This window comes from Porites lutea, chromosome 8, assembly GCF_958299795.1.
Source record: "Porites lutea chromosome 8, jaPorLute2.1, whole genome shotgun sequence".
Taxonomy (NCBI): domain Eukaryota; kingdom Metazoa; phylum Cnidaria; class Anthozoa; order Scleractinia; family Poritidae; genus Porites; species Porites lutea.
In genome coordinates, this window is record NC_133208.1 from 31,492,862 (window position 1) to 31,509,094 (window position 16,233).

Here is a 16,233-nt window from a genome sequence, read left to right on the forward strand (position 1 = left end):
TCGATTTAAAAAGCACTTAATTTAGCTTAAAAAAAAGTTAATTAAAACTAAGAAAAATTTTTTCGAATTAAAAAACATTTCATTTCAATAAAAAAAAAACTGTCAACCTCTAAAATTCAAAAGTTTCTTTCAACTGCTAAAAAACAAAAAAAATAGTAATAATAATAATGAAATAAAAAGATATATATGAAGTAAGGAAACACATCAATAGTCCGATTTAATGGCTCCTTCTGCAACTTCGACGTCGATATCAACATTCTTAATGTCACATGGCACTCTTCTGGTCCTAGAGCCTCGAAGACAAACCAACGCAGATCTCAAGAGTGCGAATGAGGTTCTGGTTCTGATCCATGAGATGGTTTTGGCATACTGCTCCCCTTTTTTGATGGCAATCAGCTGTGCTAAACGGCTATGATACTTCAAGCACTCCTTTCCCATTCCGCCAGTTGTGGTGGTTGTCAATAAATTAAAATCATGCTAAAAGCATTTAATGGCTCTGTCTTAAATTAATTTCTATTTTTTAACTTCTTCGAAGCAATTACACTTGAAACGAATGCGGAAGTCAGTTAAGTGGGTGTACAATACATAAGTACGGACAATTGTTCTAGTGATAACTGTTAAGAGAAACGCTTTAGTCTTTGAGAACAAACTAGTCTTCCTCGTCTTTATCCGCGAGTCAAGAATATGCCCATCGCACGAAACAAAAAATCAATTTATGATCAACTAAGGGACAGAGAAAAAGAGCGAGAAAATTGTGATAGCATCCCGATGCTTATGAATAAATTTCTTACTGCAAATTGCGAAGAGGAAAAGGAAAATTTGAAAAGCATTTTCCTCGTGTTTATAGAATCCGTGGGTACCGTAGATGTTTTTCTGTTAACCGTTCACATTATTTTCCATTACAATTATCTCCCTTAATTAACAAAGCTCTCTTGATGCATTGGTCAAGGACTGCTTATAATTAAAATCATTGTTTCTTACTCTTAATGCTTGACACAAGTTAAAAGGATAAAGGAGACCGACAACGCTCTGTAGTGATAAAATCAGTTCGATTCTTGGTTTTATATTGCCTATTTTCTCTAGATTAAAAAGGCATGGCGGGCGACAGCCACTGTCGATTCACAATCACCTGCAACAGAAGGAATTTATGAGGAACAGTATCAAGGTAGAAACCATTGGTTCGCTGGAATAACATTTTATTTTCTTCGTTTATTTCTTTCCTTAAATTAATTTTTTTGTGTGTGTGAAGTCCGGTGAGATAAAGCACGCTAACGAAATTTTTTAAAGTAATATTATTATTATATATTGCGAGACCGTCAGTCAGAAATATTTCAATCTAACTGTATTCGAGTTTCTCACAATTCTTAAAAGTAGGATATTCCAGTTCATAACCGCATGGTCGCATTCAACGAACCCAATTGGCCCGGCATATATACTCGGAAGTTAGATAAGTACGTTTTTTTTATTTCCATTAGTTTAGGATAGAACCATGGCATCACACAATTCCAGCCGGTTTCCTTCCCAAGCTTGCCTGATTGCTGACCTTTCAAGAGATGTTCAACACGAGATACTTAACATTGGCAACTACGTTTTCCGTCCCCTGAATTTTATTCTGGCTTTTTTGGCATTTTTCTTTAATACGGTTGTTATCATAGCTGTGGCACGAACCAAATCCCTTCAATATCCCGCGATGGTTATGATGTGCAGTTTGACAGTAACTGACATAATATTCCCACTGTATTCTATGTTCAGATACATAGAAGTATTCACCCACGAACACAAGTGTCCAACATCGCATACGCAACCACTCTATTTTGCCATCGGTGGTCTTTGTACCTTGGCAACGCTTGGCAACCTGGCTGTTATCAGTAGAGATCGCTATTTGGCAGTCCGAAGACCTGTGTGGTATCGTAACCACATGACAATATCACGTGCTTTTAAGACAGTGTGTTTACCGTGGCTTATCAGTATGGTATATGCAGTTGCAACGTACTTGACAATACTTTTGGGAGGAGTTTACGCACCTGTGGCACTAGCTTTTGTTCTACTTTTTTTCCCTTGTTATGTAACTGTCATCGCGTTCTGTTATCTTAGTATTTATTGTAGAAAAAATATTCAAGTGGGAAATCTAAACGACGCATTTCTAAAAAGGGAAAAACGACTAGCTAACACAGTTGCTTGGATCCTTTTGATTCTGGTATTGACCTACTTTCCTGGCCTTCTTTTTGGAGCTGTTTTGGTTGCAAATGGAGTAAATAATCTGCCCTTTCGGCCTTATTACATCACTTTTGTCCAATTAAATGGAGCTTTGAATCCTTTGTTAAACTTCAGTCGTATCAAAATGATGCGCAAAGCAATAAGAGACTTGTTTAGATGCCATCCGCAATTACAGTCATCATCACTTGCCAGCAATAACAACACCAGCAATGAACGATAGCATTACCTATCACAACAATTCCCACACAACAGCAACCAACTCAATAACCCACTCCAGCGGCAACAGCATTGACCAAGTTAATAGCAATAACATAAAATTATGAGGAAAACGATAAGTGTAGCAATTTTATCAACGATCCCATTCAATACCAACCTTGTTACAAGGTTACTTAGGTTCCGCACTTGTTAATGAGCAATGAAACGCCAACATGCCCTGTTGCAATTCTGTAGTTAAAAAGCCATTTTGGGTTGGAAAATAATTTAGTGCTCATTATTGAAAGATGGTTTGGAATCAATAAAATATTCATCAAAACGTGATGGTTCAGTGTCTTTATGTAGTAGGTCATATTAATATTTTTTGGTAACTGTACACGCAACTGGCACTAAACTACCCAGACTTCTACAGTTGGGTTAGGTAGGACAAGCTCGCAGCTCGTAACCTGAGATCAGGCTCTATTTTCGTTTCGCTTTGTAAATAACATTCCGGCGCCGTTAGAGAGAATGTATGAGAACCGCTCAAATTTGGCCTGATCTCAGGTTACGCAGCTCGCGAGTTTTAACAAGATGTTTATATACTTTACAAAAAAGCAAGGCAAGACTCCTATTTTTCAAATTTAAACCTTTATAAAAACACAACCTAGCTTGGAAAACACGGATCGAACCTACAGCAACCTGATTGGTTTTTTGCAAGGAACCAATCAAACCGCACCATTTTCGATCCTCCAAACAAACCAGGGTGGATATATAAACGCTTACTAAATCAAGCAATACGGAATGGTTCAGAGTTCACCTCAACCATCCCACTACATAGCAACTGATGAGAATCGTAAGATTCGAAACTGCCGGTCTTGCTTGTAAACTTATATTTAACTACACACATTATGTAGTGGCACAAAGAAGCCAGTCAATTGATTGGTAAAAAAGCAACATGCTAATGGTATTGACAAATATTGAGCTTCAAAATACTCTCCTGTGATATTAAAACTACAAGTGAGATTTACAAAGCGATTGAGTTTTAAAACGACATTCAAAGGACACAGCATCATAATGTATTTAAATCATGCTTAGACGCGATAAACACCCAAAACGAGTGTCAGATCTGGATATATTTTTAAAAAGACTACGTGCTGTGTACAGCTAAACATTGTTCTCTGAGATCGCGTAAACCTAAAGTTTACGGAGATATGAAAAGCAGTTACTCTAAGATAACGGCAGCTATGGAAAAATTATCATATTTTTGAGTAGACATATCTGATAAACGGGCTACAAATTCAACAGGAATACACGCGAACTGAATAAATTGTCTGTTGAACATTTTAAAGGTTCTGCTCAACTTACACAATTTTCCCTTGCTGAACATAAATTGTACCGAGCCGTATCTTGGTCCGCTATATAGAAGCGATATAATCATCGTTCAAATTTTCAACTGTAAGATCCCTGAAAGAAGTCTCCTCAATGGAGCAATATATAAAAGGTTTCAAAGGTTTCACGCCGGTGAAGATGTGCGGCCTGTCACCTCTTGCAAGTTTTTACTTTAAGACTTTGTATGGGAAATTCTTCGATCTTTATTTAGGGCATTAAAATAGAAATAAAAATACATCAAAACTTCCTACCTTGTCTGCTTGTCTTGTTTGTGGTATGTTCTTAGCATTTCTAGCCGTTTCAGCGCGATTTCAGCGAGTTTTAGTTTTACCGTTGATCGATCTCGCTCAAATCCGGCGCTGAAACGGCCAGAAATGTTAAGAACCTACCACAAACAAGACAAGTAGACAAAGTAGGAAGTTTTGATGTATTTTTATTTCTATTTTAATGCCCTAAATAACGATCGATAAATTTTCCATACAAACTCTTATAATATTTCTGTCACGCAAGTCGCTGGCGATGGAAAATCTGTAATTAACAATGGAAAATTTTTAATTTATTAAAAGTGTTTGCACTTGGTTTGCAGAATGTGTCGGCAGTTGAGTTCTACCATTTGCAATTGATTGCATTCCAATTAACCAAGATCTCATGCTCATCATGCATCAATACAGGAATACATGACTATTTTAAAAACACTTTCAACATTGCTGGCAAATCTCAATGCTTAAAATGATAATAACTCATACAAGGGAAACAAAGAACAGTTCGATTCTTATTTTTACAATTATAGCAACTGGATAACTTAGTACTGAAATTGAGTGATGAGTAAACCCATCCCATCCCATCTCATGTCGTCTTTATTTAATATTCGCCAATTCTTTTGTATTCAAGGTCAAATCTAAAATGAATATTATTTGGAATCTGATATAATTAGATTAAGAAGCACTACTACGAAAGAATTAGGGCACGATATCTACCGCTGTATAACCGTGAATCATTTCACTCCCCCTTTTTCAAAATTTTAAACTAGTTACTAGTTCCAGACTGTCAGTAAACAGTGCTGTCACTTTGCTCATTTCTTACAATTTCTCGCAAAAATGTGAAAACAAAAGAATTTTATTATTTCAAATCTTTCAGGCTAAAACATGTTGTAACCTTAGGCAAAGAACTATCTTCACAGTCAGGGCGCCACTGGAGAGACTCGCAGAATTTTTTGAAAATGGGATGTGTCGTGATAAAATGGGTTCGATCATGAAATTTTTACGAAATGGATTTGTTGAATGCGGCCTTTAACAAACCCAGTTATAAACTCGCAATCAGGAGTTACCAGTTCGTATTTTGTACTTCAGGATTGAACCATGGCTGTGCGAAACTCAAGTCAGTTTCGCTACGAAGCGTGCCTGATTGCTGACCCTTCCAACTGACGTTCAACAACAGATCGATACTAATAACATTGGCAACTACGTTTTCGTTCATCTGAGTTTTATTCTTTAATTGATGGTAAATTCTATTAGTAATTTTTAATTTAAATCTAAATGAGTAGTATGCTTATTGGTAATTCTGATTTTTAGTAAGATCAATTAAGGGTGTTCCCCTTTTCTTTATTTCTGCTTTACGGCAGTAATTTAAAATGTAACAAATCCATTAAATGCTTATGAAGCAATTACGAAGACTCTTAAATGAAATGCGGAAGACAGCCAATTGATTCAATGCCAAAAGTAAATTTTTGAGGTAATTACTGTGTCTTTATAAGAACAAGCATCCCCAACGCTTTTTTAATCCAGAAAACAAAGAATATGCCCATTGCACGCAAAGAAAAATTGATTATTTTATGATGAAATACTGGATAGAGAGAGAGCTAGGATTTTGTAGGAAAAGCAATTGGCATTCGTGTTAACGAATTTCTTGCTGCGCAATAAATGACGAAGAAAATAGTGAAAAACTGTTTCCGGCAGGTGTTTTAATATTAAGTAAACCATTCCCGTTATTATCCATTTAAAATTCCTTCCAATTAAACTAATTAACCAATTTCTCTTAATGGATCAGTCAAGAGATACTTAACTAAAAACACTTTCAACAATGTTGCTAACTCTCAATGTTTGCTCTGTACAAGAATATATAAGAGACATCGAGAATACTTAGTATCAGTTAATTTCAGCCTGATATCAGTTACACGAGGGACAGCCATAATTCATGAAAACCAAGTGAAGAACTTTATAAGGAAACATATCTTGAGTCAAGGTAAAACCCTGATGTCCTTTTTCATAGATAGAAATTTGGTTTGCAGCAAAATTATAAAAATAACTATCATTTTAAACCGATATGCTAAATTAGAGAGAGAGAGAAAAGTAAGCATTTGATGAAAATCTACTTTTCCGGAATAGCAATGAATGTCGTCGACTTCGTTCAAATTCCTAATGTCTGAAGTAATATCTAGTTGGAGACCATCAGTAAAAAGTTCTAACTATTTGTGCGTTTCTTAAAATTTATGGCAAAAAAACGTAAGAAAAAAAGACTCACCTTTGCTGAAACATGGCTTGAGTGTTACCAGTAACTGATCCTAGGGAAAAGACCTAATGAAAACAGGAATTTCTAAAAAATACCCATTTTTACCCGCGCGGAATCAAAATTCCACGTTCTTCTTCAGTTTCCTTTCGATTTTTCCTTTTTTTTTTCAACTTTAGGATGCAATTAAGGCTGGGCAAAACTCCAGCCAGTTTCCCTACAAGGCGTATATTCGACACCACATACTTGACATTGGCAACTACGTTTTCTGTCGTCTACGTTTTATTCTGGCTTTTTTTTCATTTGTCTTTAATACGCTTGTTATCATTGCTGTGTCAATAAGTGCGCCATTCAACTCACCCATATATATATGTCACTTATCGAATATCCCTGAATTGAAGTCCCACGTTCTTTTTTCAAATTTCAGGATAGAATCATGGCGGCGCAGAACTCCAGTCAGTATCCCTACGAGGCGTGCCTGATAGCTGGCCTTTCAAGTGATGTTCAACACCAGATACGTAACATTGGCAACTACGTTTTCCGTCCCCTGAATTTTATTCTGGCTTTTTTGGCATTTGTCTTTAACATGCTTGTTATTACAGCTGTGGCACGAACCAAATCCCTTCAATATCCCGCGATGGTTATGATGTGCAGTTTGGCAGTAACTGACATAATATTCCCACTGTATTCTTTGTACAGATACATAGAAACATTCACACACGAACACATGTGTGCAGCAACATCGCATGAGCATCCACTGTATTTTGCCATTGGTGGTCTTTGTACCTTGGCAACGCTTGGTAACCTGGCTGTTATCAGTAGAGATCGCTATTTGGCAGTCCGAAGACCTGTGTGGTATCGTAATCACATGACAATATCACGTGCTTTTAAGGCCATATGTTTAGCGTGGCTTATCAGTATGGCATATGCAGTTGCAACGTACTTGTCAATACTTTTGGGAGGAGTTTACGCACCTGTGGCACTAGCTTTTGTTCTGCTTTTTTTCCCTTTTTATGTAATTGTCATCGCGTTCTGTTATCTTAGTATTTATTGTAGAAAAAATATTCAAGTGGGAAATCTAAACGACGCATTTCTAAAAAGGCAAAAACGATTGGCTAACACAGTTGCTTGGATCCTTTTGATTCTGGTATTGACCTACTTTCCTGGTCTTCTTTTTGGAGGTGTTTTGGTTGCAAATGGAGTAAATAATCTGCCCTTTCGGCCTTATTACATCACTTTTGTCCAATTAAATGGAGCTTTGAATCCTTTGTTAAACTTCAGTCGTATTAAAAAGATGCGCAAAGCAATAAGAGACTTGTTTAGATGCCATCCGCAATTACAGTCATCATCACTTGCCAACAATAACAACAACAGCAACAGCGATAGCATAGAGTACTAAAGTGATGACGTCATAAAAATGAAATTTCTGAAATTATGGGATTTGTCAAGATATTCTGAAAGAACAATGTCCAAGAGGCCTACTTGCCAAAAATGAGCATTTCGGGGCAAATTGTCTCCGAGATCGTAGCCCAGTTATACTCAGAAATCTCCATACAAACCCTTCTAATTTTTTTTTGGGTCGACCCAAAAAAAATTTAGAAGGGTTTGTATGGAGTTTTGTAAGCATAACTGGGCTACGATCTCAGCAACAATTTGCCCCCAAATGCTCATTTTTGGCAAATAGGCCTCTTGGACATTGTTCTTTCAGAATATCCTGACAAATCCCATAATTTCGGAAATTTCATTTTTATGACGTCACACTTTAGTACTCTATTACCTATCACAACAATTCCCACACAACAGCAACCACAGCAATACCCCACACCAGCAGCAACAATTACACTGACCCAGTAATAGCAATGACATATGAGAAAACTGATTAAATAAAAAGTGCAGCAATTTTATCAACGATCCCATTTAATATCAACCTTGTTACAAGATTACTTAGGTTGCGTACTCGTTACTGAGCAATGAAACGCCAACATGCCCTAATTGCAATTCTGTAATTATAAAAAGCCATTATGGGCTGGATAATAATTCAATTTAGTGCTCATTATTGAAAGATGGTTTGTAATCAATAAAATATTGATGAAAACGTGATGGTTCAGTGTCTTTATGTAGTAGGTCATATATTTTTTGGTAACTGTACACGCAACTGGCACTAAACTACCCAGACTTGGACAGCAGGGTTAGGACAAGCTCGCGAGTGAGTTGCGTAACAGAAATATTAAAACAGTTTGTATGGAAAATTTATTGATCGAGCGAGTTTTAGTTCTACCATTGCTCTCGCTAAAGTCGGTCTGAAAAGGCCTGAAATGCTAAGAACATACCACAAACAAGACAAGCAGACAAGGTAGAAAGTTTTGATGTATTTTTATTTCTATTTTCATGCCCTAAGAAACGATCTATAAATTTTCCATACAAAGCCTTATCATATTTCTGTTACACAAACGGCACTCGCAAACTTGCGGTACCTGTGAGGAAATATGGAAAATGTGTAATTAAAGTGTTTGCTCCTGGTTTGCAGAATGTGTCGGCAGTTGAGTTCTCCCATTTGCAATTGATTATGTTTCAATTAACCAAGATCTCATGCTCATCAAGTATCAATCCAAAAATACATGACTATTTTAAAAACACTTGGTAGCTACTCTAAAATTCGAGTATAAATAAAGTTTTATGTTATGTTATTGTTGGAAAATCTTAATGTTTAAAATGATAAAAAAGGATGCCAGGGAAAGAAAGAACTGTTTGATTCTTATTTTTTCAACAGCAACTGGATAACTTAGTACTGAAATTGAGTGATGAGTAAACCCATCCCATCCCATGTCGTCTTTATTTAATATTTGCCAATTCTTTTGTATTCAAGGTCAAATTTAAAATGACATTTCAGTTGTTATATTGACTGGACTATCTCTCAGGGTCTACAGTGAAAATATTCTACAAATATACAAAATTCTCAAAGTGAAATAAACAGTTTTTGCCTAAAAATACTCTCTGCGTCTAAAGCGCGAAGGTGATTGCCGTGTTACCAAAAAAAAAAAGGGAAAGAAAGAAAAATAAATTGGGTTATTGGTAATTCTGATTTTTAATAAGATCAATTGAACGCGTTCCCCTTTTCTTTATTTTTGCTTTGCGGCAGTACTTGGAAAAAATGACAAATCCATTAAATTCTTGGAAGCAATTACGTATACTCTTAAAGGAAATGCAAAAAGCAGCAAAAAATGTAAATTTGTGGTGATGAATGTGTCTTTAACACATGCATCCTTAACGCTTTTTGTATCCAGAAAACCGCAAAGAATATACTGTTTGCGCGCAAAGAAAAATTGATTATTTTATGATGAAATACTGGATAAAGAGAGAGCTAGGATTTTGTAGTGAAAGCAATTGGGATTCTTGTTAACGAATTTCTTGCTGCGCAATAAATGTCGAAGAAAGTAGTGAAAAACTGTTGGCAGAATGTGTCGGCAGGTGTTTTAATGTTCACCATTCCCATTATTATCCATTCTAAAAACCTTTCAATTTACCAATCTATCTAAATGGATCAGAGCAATACTTAACTAAAGACACTTTCAACATTGTTGCCAACTGTCAATATTTGCTCTGTACAAGAATATATAAGAGGCATTGAGAATACTTAGTGTCAGTTGATATCAGCCTGATATCAGTTATTTGAGGGAAAGCCATATTGCGTGTCACTGAACACCAACTTATAAGAACTTTATAAGGAAACATATCCCGAGTCAAGGTAAGACCCTGATGTCCTTTTTAATAAATAAATTTGCATTGTTTTTTTTTGGTCTACGGAGAAGTAAGTATGAGCTAGTATGTGCATGAAAATCTACTTTTGCCGGCATAGCATTTTTGGGCCTTAGATCTTTCAGATAGATCCGATATGCTGTAATTTTTGCATGGTTTTGTTCATGTTTTTTAGGTTGGTTTTGGCCAACTCTTTATTTTCTCTGCGAGACATCAACTTGACACTTGGACTCTTGCCCCCCCCAGAAGACACGTGGTATGACGTTCTGTGGGTGTTAGGAGTTCTGGATCAGGGCTAATGAAAATCAGAGTGCGCGGATAATTTTTCATCAGAGCCTGATCTCTGGTTGTTACGCCATACTGTCGAGCCCCAAAGAGGGCGAAACAGCTGTCTAAGGCTACAATCCCGCTCTGTTTTGAGTTCGGTGTTGTGTTGATGTCTTGCAGAGTTAATTTTCACGTAGTACGATCAGCATTGCAGTATTCTGTTTGCAGAATTTAATATGTCTACAATGAATGTCGCCTTCACTCAAATTCTTAATTTTTGAAGTAATATCAACAATAGTTAGGGACTGTTAGTAAAAAGTGCTAACTATTTGTGCGTGTCGTAAAATTTATTGCAAAAAAAAGTAAGAAAAAAAGACTCATCTTTGCTCAAACATGGCTTGAGCCGGTTACCAGTAACTAATCCTAGGCAAAAGACTAATGAAAACAGGACGTTCTTCTTTTTTTCTTTCTTTGTTTTTAAATACAGGATAGAATCATGGCGGCGCAGAACTCCAGTCAGTATCCCTACGAGGCGTGCCTGATTGCTGGCCTTTCAAGCGATGTTCAACACCAGATACTTAACATTGGCAACTACGTTTTCCGTCCCCTGAATTTTATTCTGGCTTTTTTGGCATTTGTCTTTAATACGCTTGTTATCATAGCTGTGGCACGAACCAAATCTCTTCAATATCCCGCGATGGTTATGATGTGCAGTTTGGCAGTAACTGACATAATATTCCCAATATATTCTATGTACAGATACATAGAAACATTCACACATGAAAACATGTGTGCAGCAACATCGCATGAGCACCCACTGTATTTTGCCATGAGTGGTCTTTGTACCATGGCAACGCTTGGTAACCTGGCTGTTATCAGTAGAGATCGCTATTTGGCAGTCCGAAGACCTGTGTGGTATCGTAATCACATGAAAATGTCACGTTCTTTTAAGACAGTATGCTTACCTTGGCTTATCAGTGTAGTATATGCAGTTTTAACGTACTTTTCAAAACGTTTGAGCAGAGTTTACACACCTATGGCACCAGTTTTCCTTCTAGTTCTTTTCCCTTTTTATTTATCTGTCATCACGTTTTGTTATCTTAGTATTTACTGTAGAAAAAATATTCAAGTGGGAAATCTAAACGAAGCCCTTCTAAAAAGGGAAAAACGACTAGCTAACACAGTTGCTTGGATCCTTTTGATTCTGGTATTGACCTACTTTCCTAGCCTACTCTTTGGAGCTGTCTTGGTTGCAAAAGGAGTAAATAATCTGCCCTTTCGGCCTTTTTACGTCATTTTTATGCAATTGAATGGAGTTTTGAATCCTTTGTTGAACTTCAGTCGTATTAAAAAGATGCGCAAAGCAATAAGAGACTTGTTTAGATGCCATCCGCAATTACAGTCATCATCACCTTGCGAACAATAACAACAACAGCAACAGCGATAGCACCACCTGTCACAACAAATCCCAGACAACATCAACCACTGCAATAATCCACACCAGCGGCAACAATTACACTGACCCAGTAATAGCAATGACATATGAGAAAAACGATTAAATAAAAAGTGCAGCAATTTTATTAACGATCCCATTTAATACCAACCTTGAAGTTTACAAGATTACTTAGGGCAAATAAAGACTTTAGGACTTATTAAACGCAATCTGTGGAACTGTCCAAACTCAGTTAAAGAAACCGCCTGAACTACACCTGTGGGACCAAAGTCTGTAGTCCATTGGACTTGCACCAGAAAGATAAAGCCGCTGTAATGTGATGAGCGGCTTGCTTTGTTACGGGAAATGACCATCGAACAGCGAGCGTGGTGGGAATTGGCTGCATGATTTAAAGTTGGACACACTTGAAAAAAAGGAGAAGATACGCAAGGCTGTCCATTATGAGATGTGCCATGGTTTCCAGGATTCCAAATAGAGAAAGGAGAACACGAGGAAGCCATAACTGATTTTATTATTTATTTTAGTACAAAAGGGCACAAGGATATTTTTAGATTTTCTTTCTTTCCCAGGACAATAACCGTGGAATGGAACAAACTCCCGATAGAAACTCTTACCAGTCAATCTCTTTCTATACTATTTTCACTGTAAACTCCTTTAGGTTATCTTTTGCTAGCAGTTTATTTTAGTTTTTATTATCATCTTGTATATTTTTAGTGTTTTGTGTCTCGTGGATGTTGCCGACAAAACCATGTTTAGATTTAGATTTAGGTTGCGCACTTGCAAATAATCAATGGAACGCCAACATGCCGAATTGCAATCCTGTGGTTAAAAAGCCATCATGGGCTGGAAAATAATTAAAATTTAGCGTTCATAGTTATTGAAAGATGTTTTGTAATTAATAAAATATTCATCACGACGTGCTCGTTCTGTATGAACGAAATACGAAGTACGTCATTTATTTTATGGTAATCGTACAGGCAACTGGCACTAAACTATCCAGATTTCGACGGTAGGGTTAGAACAAGTTTGCGAACAACATTTTCTTGGTAGAAAACCTGGAATTCTGAGAAAACTTGTGGTATTGAGAGATACGAACTCTTGTCAAACGGATAGTGAAACGTGACAAACACGCTTGGTCAGCTGTTGCGACTTTGGGTCACTTGATTATATTGAAGCCAAGGAACCAATTTACAGTTTTTATCCGTTTGGAACCCAACGTTTGTAGTATGGTAAAACTTTGTATTCCAAACAATCGTAGGTTTTTTGTTTTTCGATTTTAATGGTTCTTGGAGGGGAAATGTCGTCAAAAGATTGACAGCAACATGTCTTTAAGGACTTTGGCATTACATTTGGTAATCGTAACATGGGCAAGTGGCTCGAAACTACGTAGCTACCCACATTTCGACAATACATGCGGGTTAATTCTCCGGAGGAATTTTCGACAATTGGAAACAAAACTTTACCGTATTTAGAGATCCTAACTCACCAAACGATTGGTAAAATTGTCGAGAAAAGTATTTTTAAGTACAGGATTATTCTTGCAAACGCCCTAGAGGTCAACAAAAAGTACGCTTCCTCACTTCGATCGTCCATTTTCATATACTTCCAGTTTCATATATTCTCTGCCAAAGTCAATTTTTCCTGATTTTAACCGAACAAAGTCTCGACAGACTTTCTGAAATTAAAGATCTCAGTCGAAATCAGTTCCTGCTGACCGAGGACCGGAGATTATAAATCAGAGAGCTGCGGCTGAGCCAAACAGAAGTAAACTGAATTTGCTTTTTAAGCTATCACATATGAAATTAGCCTCTAGGGAAACAGCGGACATTCTGCGACGCTACCAATTAAATTGTATCCCTTCGAAATGACGTCTGAGAAACGAGCTCAGAAATTCCATACTGGCTTCTCATTGGTTGAAAATTTATTTCAACCAATCAAAAGGACCACTCAGATCTGGTTGGTGACACGTCATCAGTATGGAATTTCTGCGCTCGTTTATCAGACGTCATTTCGAAGGGATACAATTCAGTTGGTGGCGACGTGCAAAGTCAGCTGTTCTTCCAGGCTAACAATTATGAAATCTAAGTTCGCATTAACTCTAGGTTATCTTAACCTAAGCTCTGGACAACCCGGCCACATTAGATAAAGATAAATGATGATGGCTGGGGGCAACTGGTGACTTAACAATGTATAAAGGGGAAGACGCAGGCCATTGCTGTTGGAGATAATAATCCGCCACGTAAAAACTATTTTCATCGCCGTTTATAAAACTGTTAACATTACGATCGCATAAAATATGTCGTCTTTAAATGCAAATTAACTGCTCCTGAATAAAAATGCTTTTTTTCCCTTTCAACACTCCCTGTGTCAAAGGCTCAAATACGATCGCCGTGTTAAAAAAAATAAATAATAAATAAACGGAAAAGAATTCCGCCTTACGACCACATACGCCAAACCACCTCGTTACTACCATTATTCAATCGACCAAACGTAAAAAAAAAAAAAAACTGGGTCGTTTCATGATCATTATTTTGAAGAACCCGTCATTTAAAAGAAGATATTATTTTAAGAGGTCTTTAAGTTTTCATTATGTTTGTTTTTCTTGGGTCCCTATTAAAGTTTTTTGGAGCAATTACGCTTGAACAAAATGCTGAAGACTGCTGAATGGTTGTAAGAAATGTAAATGAAATTTTTTCTATTGACGACTGTTAAAACTGAGGAAATTGCAGTCTTTCAGAATAAGCTGCTCTCTCTCTTTATCCGGAAGACAGAAATATATCCATAGCACGAAACAAAATAAACTGTCGGGACAGATAGGGAAAGAACAGCATTTTCTGAAGGCATTTCCGACGCGGGTAAACAAATTTCTTTCTGCAAAATTGGGAGGAGAAAGGGGAAAATTTAATAAGGCACGTGTCGGTCAGTGTTTTCATTTTAAAAGAAAAACATTTTCATTAATCACTTTCCTTTGTAATAAACTTCTCCTTTAATGCTTCGTTAATGTATCCGGTCGAGGACTACTTAACTAAAATCACTTCTTTCAAAATTATTGTTTACCCTTAATGATTGAAATGACATAAAAGGATATAAGAGAAACCAACAACAGCTGCCTAAGTGTTGAAAAAGTTCGAATCACTTTTCAATATTCCTTATTCTAAGCTTTTCCTGGAACAGCGTCTATTTATCATCATATCAACAGCTGAGAAGAACTTTATGGAGCAAATCGGTACAGAATCAAGGTAACCTGTCTTCTCTATTTTTGTTTACATTACCGGTAGTGTTTTCCGCAAACAACGGCCAAGTTTTCCTTCTTTCTTTCTCCTTTTTTTTTTCCATTGGCAAGCTGCATGTACGTGCAATCTCTTGAATATAATGAACGCAATTTCCTAGCTTTACACGTAAAAAAAGAATCCTTTTTCTTCTTTTTTTTAACATGTGGTTGCTGCCAGTAACCTTGGTTTGTTTCTTCCTTCCTTCCTTCCTTCCTTTCTTCAATATTTCATTTATCTGATGTGATATCAGTGTTGCCGTCAATTTTTCAATTTGCCTTTTTTTCAATTTTTGAAAGTAAGTTCAGTGCTAGACCGCGAGTACAATCAAACCCCGTGTAATACGAACCCTGAGGGGTCCACAGAAAGTCTCCGCATTAATGAAGTGTCTTTATCAAGCGGGTTGAATGTGGAGAAAACGTGAGGGTTTTCTTTCCCAAGGGACAAAGCAAACTGTCTGACGTAATAATGAGGTGTCCGTATAGCGTGGTTTGACTGTAACTGCATGTACAGTCGACTCTCTCTTAACGGTCACCTCTATAAAACGGACACCTCCCTAAAACGGACACCTAGAGTTGGTCCCTGCCTTTCTTTACTCCCTTTATTTGACTCTCTATAAGACGGACATCTGTCTAAGACGGACACTTACTGCCCGTCCCAAAGGTGTCCGTCTTAGAGGGAGTTGAATGTATTTGAGAACCCTGAGAACGACGGCATGATAAAAGATATCAAAAATTAAAAAAAAAAAAAGAGAAAAGAAAATTGTGAAAAATGAACTTACTCAATATTTTTGTTTTAATTTGTCTCAAACTTGGCGTGACGATTACCAGCTATAACCCTATAGAAACATTGATAATAATATTTAGTATCGCAGGTGGCAATCTAAGAAACCATTTCACCCATAGCCGGGATGTTACTAACGATCCTTTTCAACTACAGGATATAACTATGATGGTTGCACAAAACTCCAGCCAGTTTACTTACCAAGAGTGCCTGATTACTGAGCTTCCAACAGAGGTTCAACACCAGATACTTAATATTGGCAGCTACGTTTTTCGTCCTCTCTGCTTTTTTCTGGCATTTTTGTCACTTGTCTTTAATACGCTTGTTATCATAGTTGTGGCTCGAAACAGATCCCTTCAACATCCTTCGATGATTATGATTTGCAGTTTGGCAGTGACTGAC

General features: G+C 36.9%; 1 protein-coding gene across 1 annotated transcript in view; it reads left to right on the top strand.

Moving 5' to 3' along the window:
* The first annotated feature begins 6,739 nt into the window (after positions 1–6,739).
* Positions 6,740–16,233, top strand: part of LOC140945549 (uncharacterized) — a 12,568-nt gene continuing 3,074 nt past the window's right edge. Inside the window, exon 1 of the mRNA XM_073394562.1 lies at positions 6,740–7,220. Coding sequence (XP_073250663.1) covers positions 6,740–7,220 — 481 coding nt within the window. The remainder of the gene's footprint in view (positions 7,221–16,233) is intronic.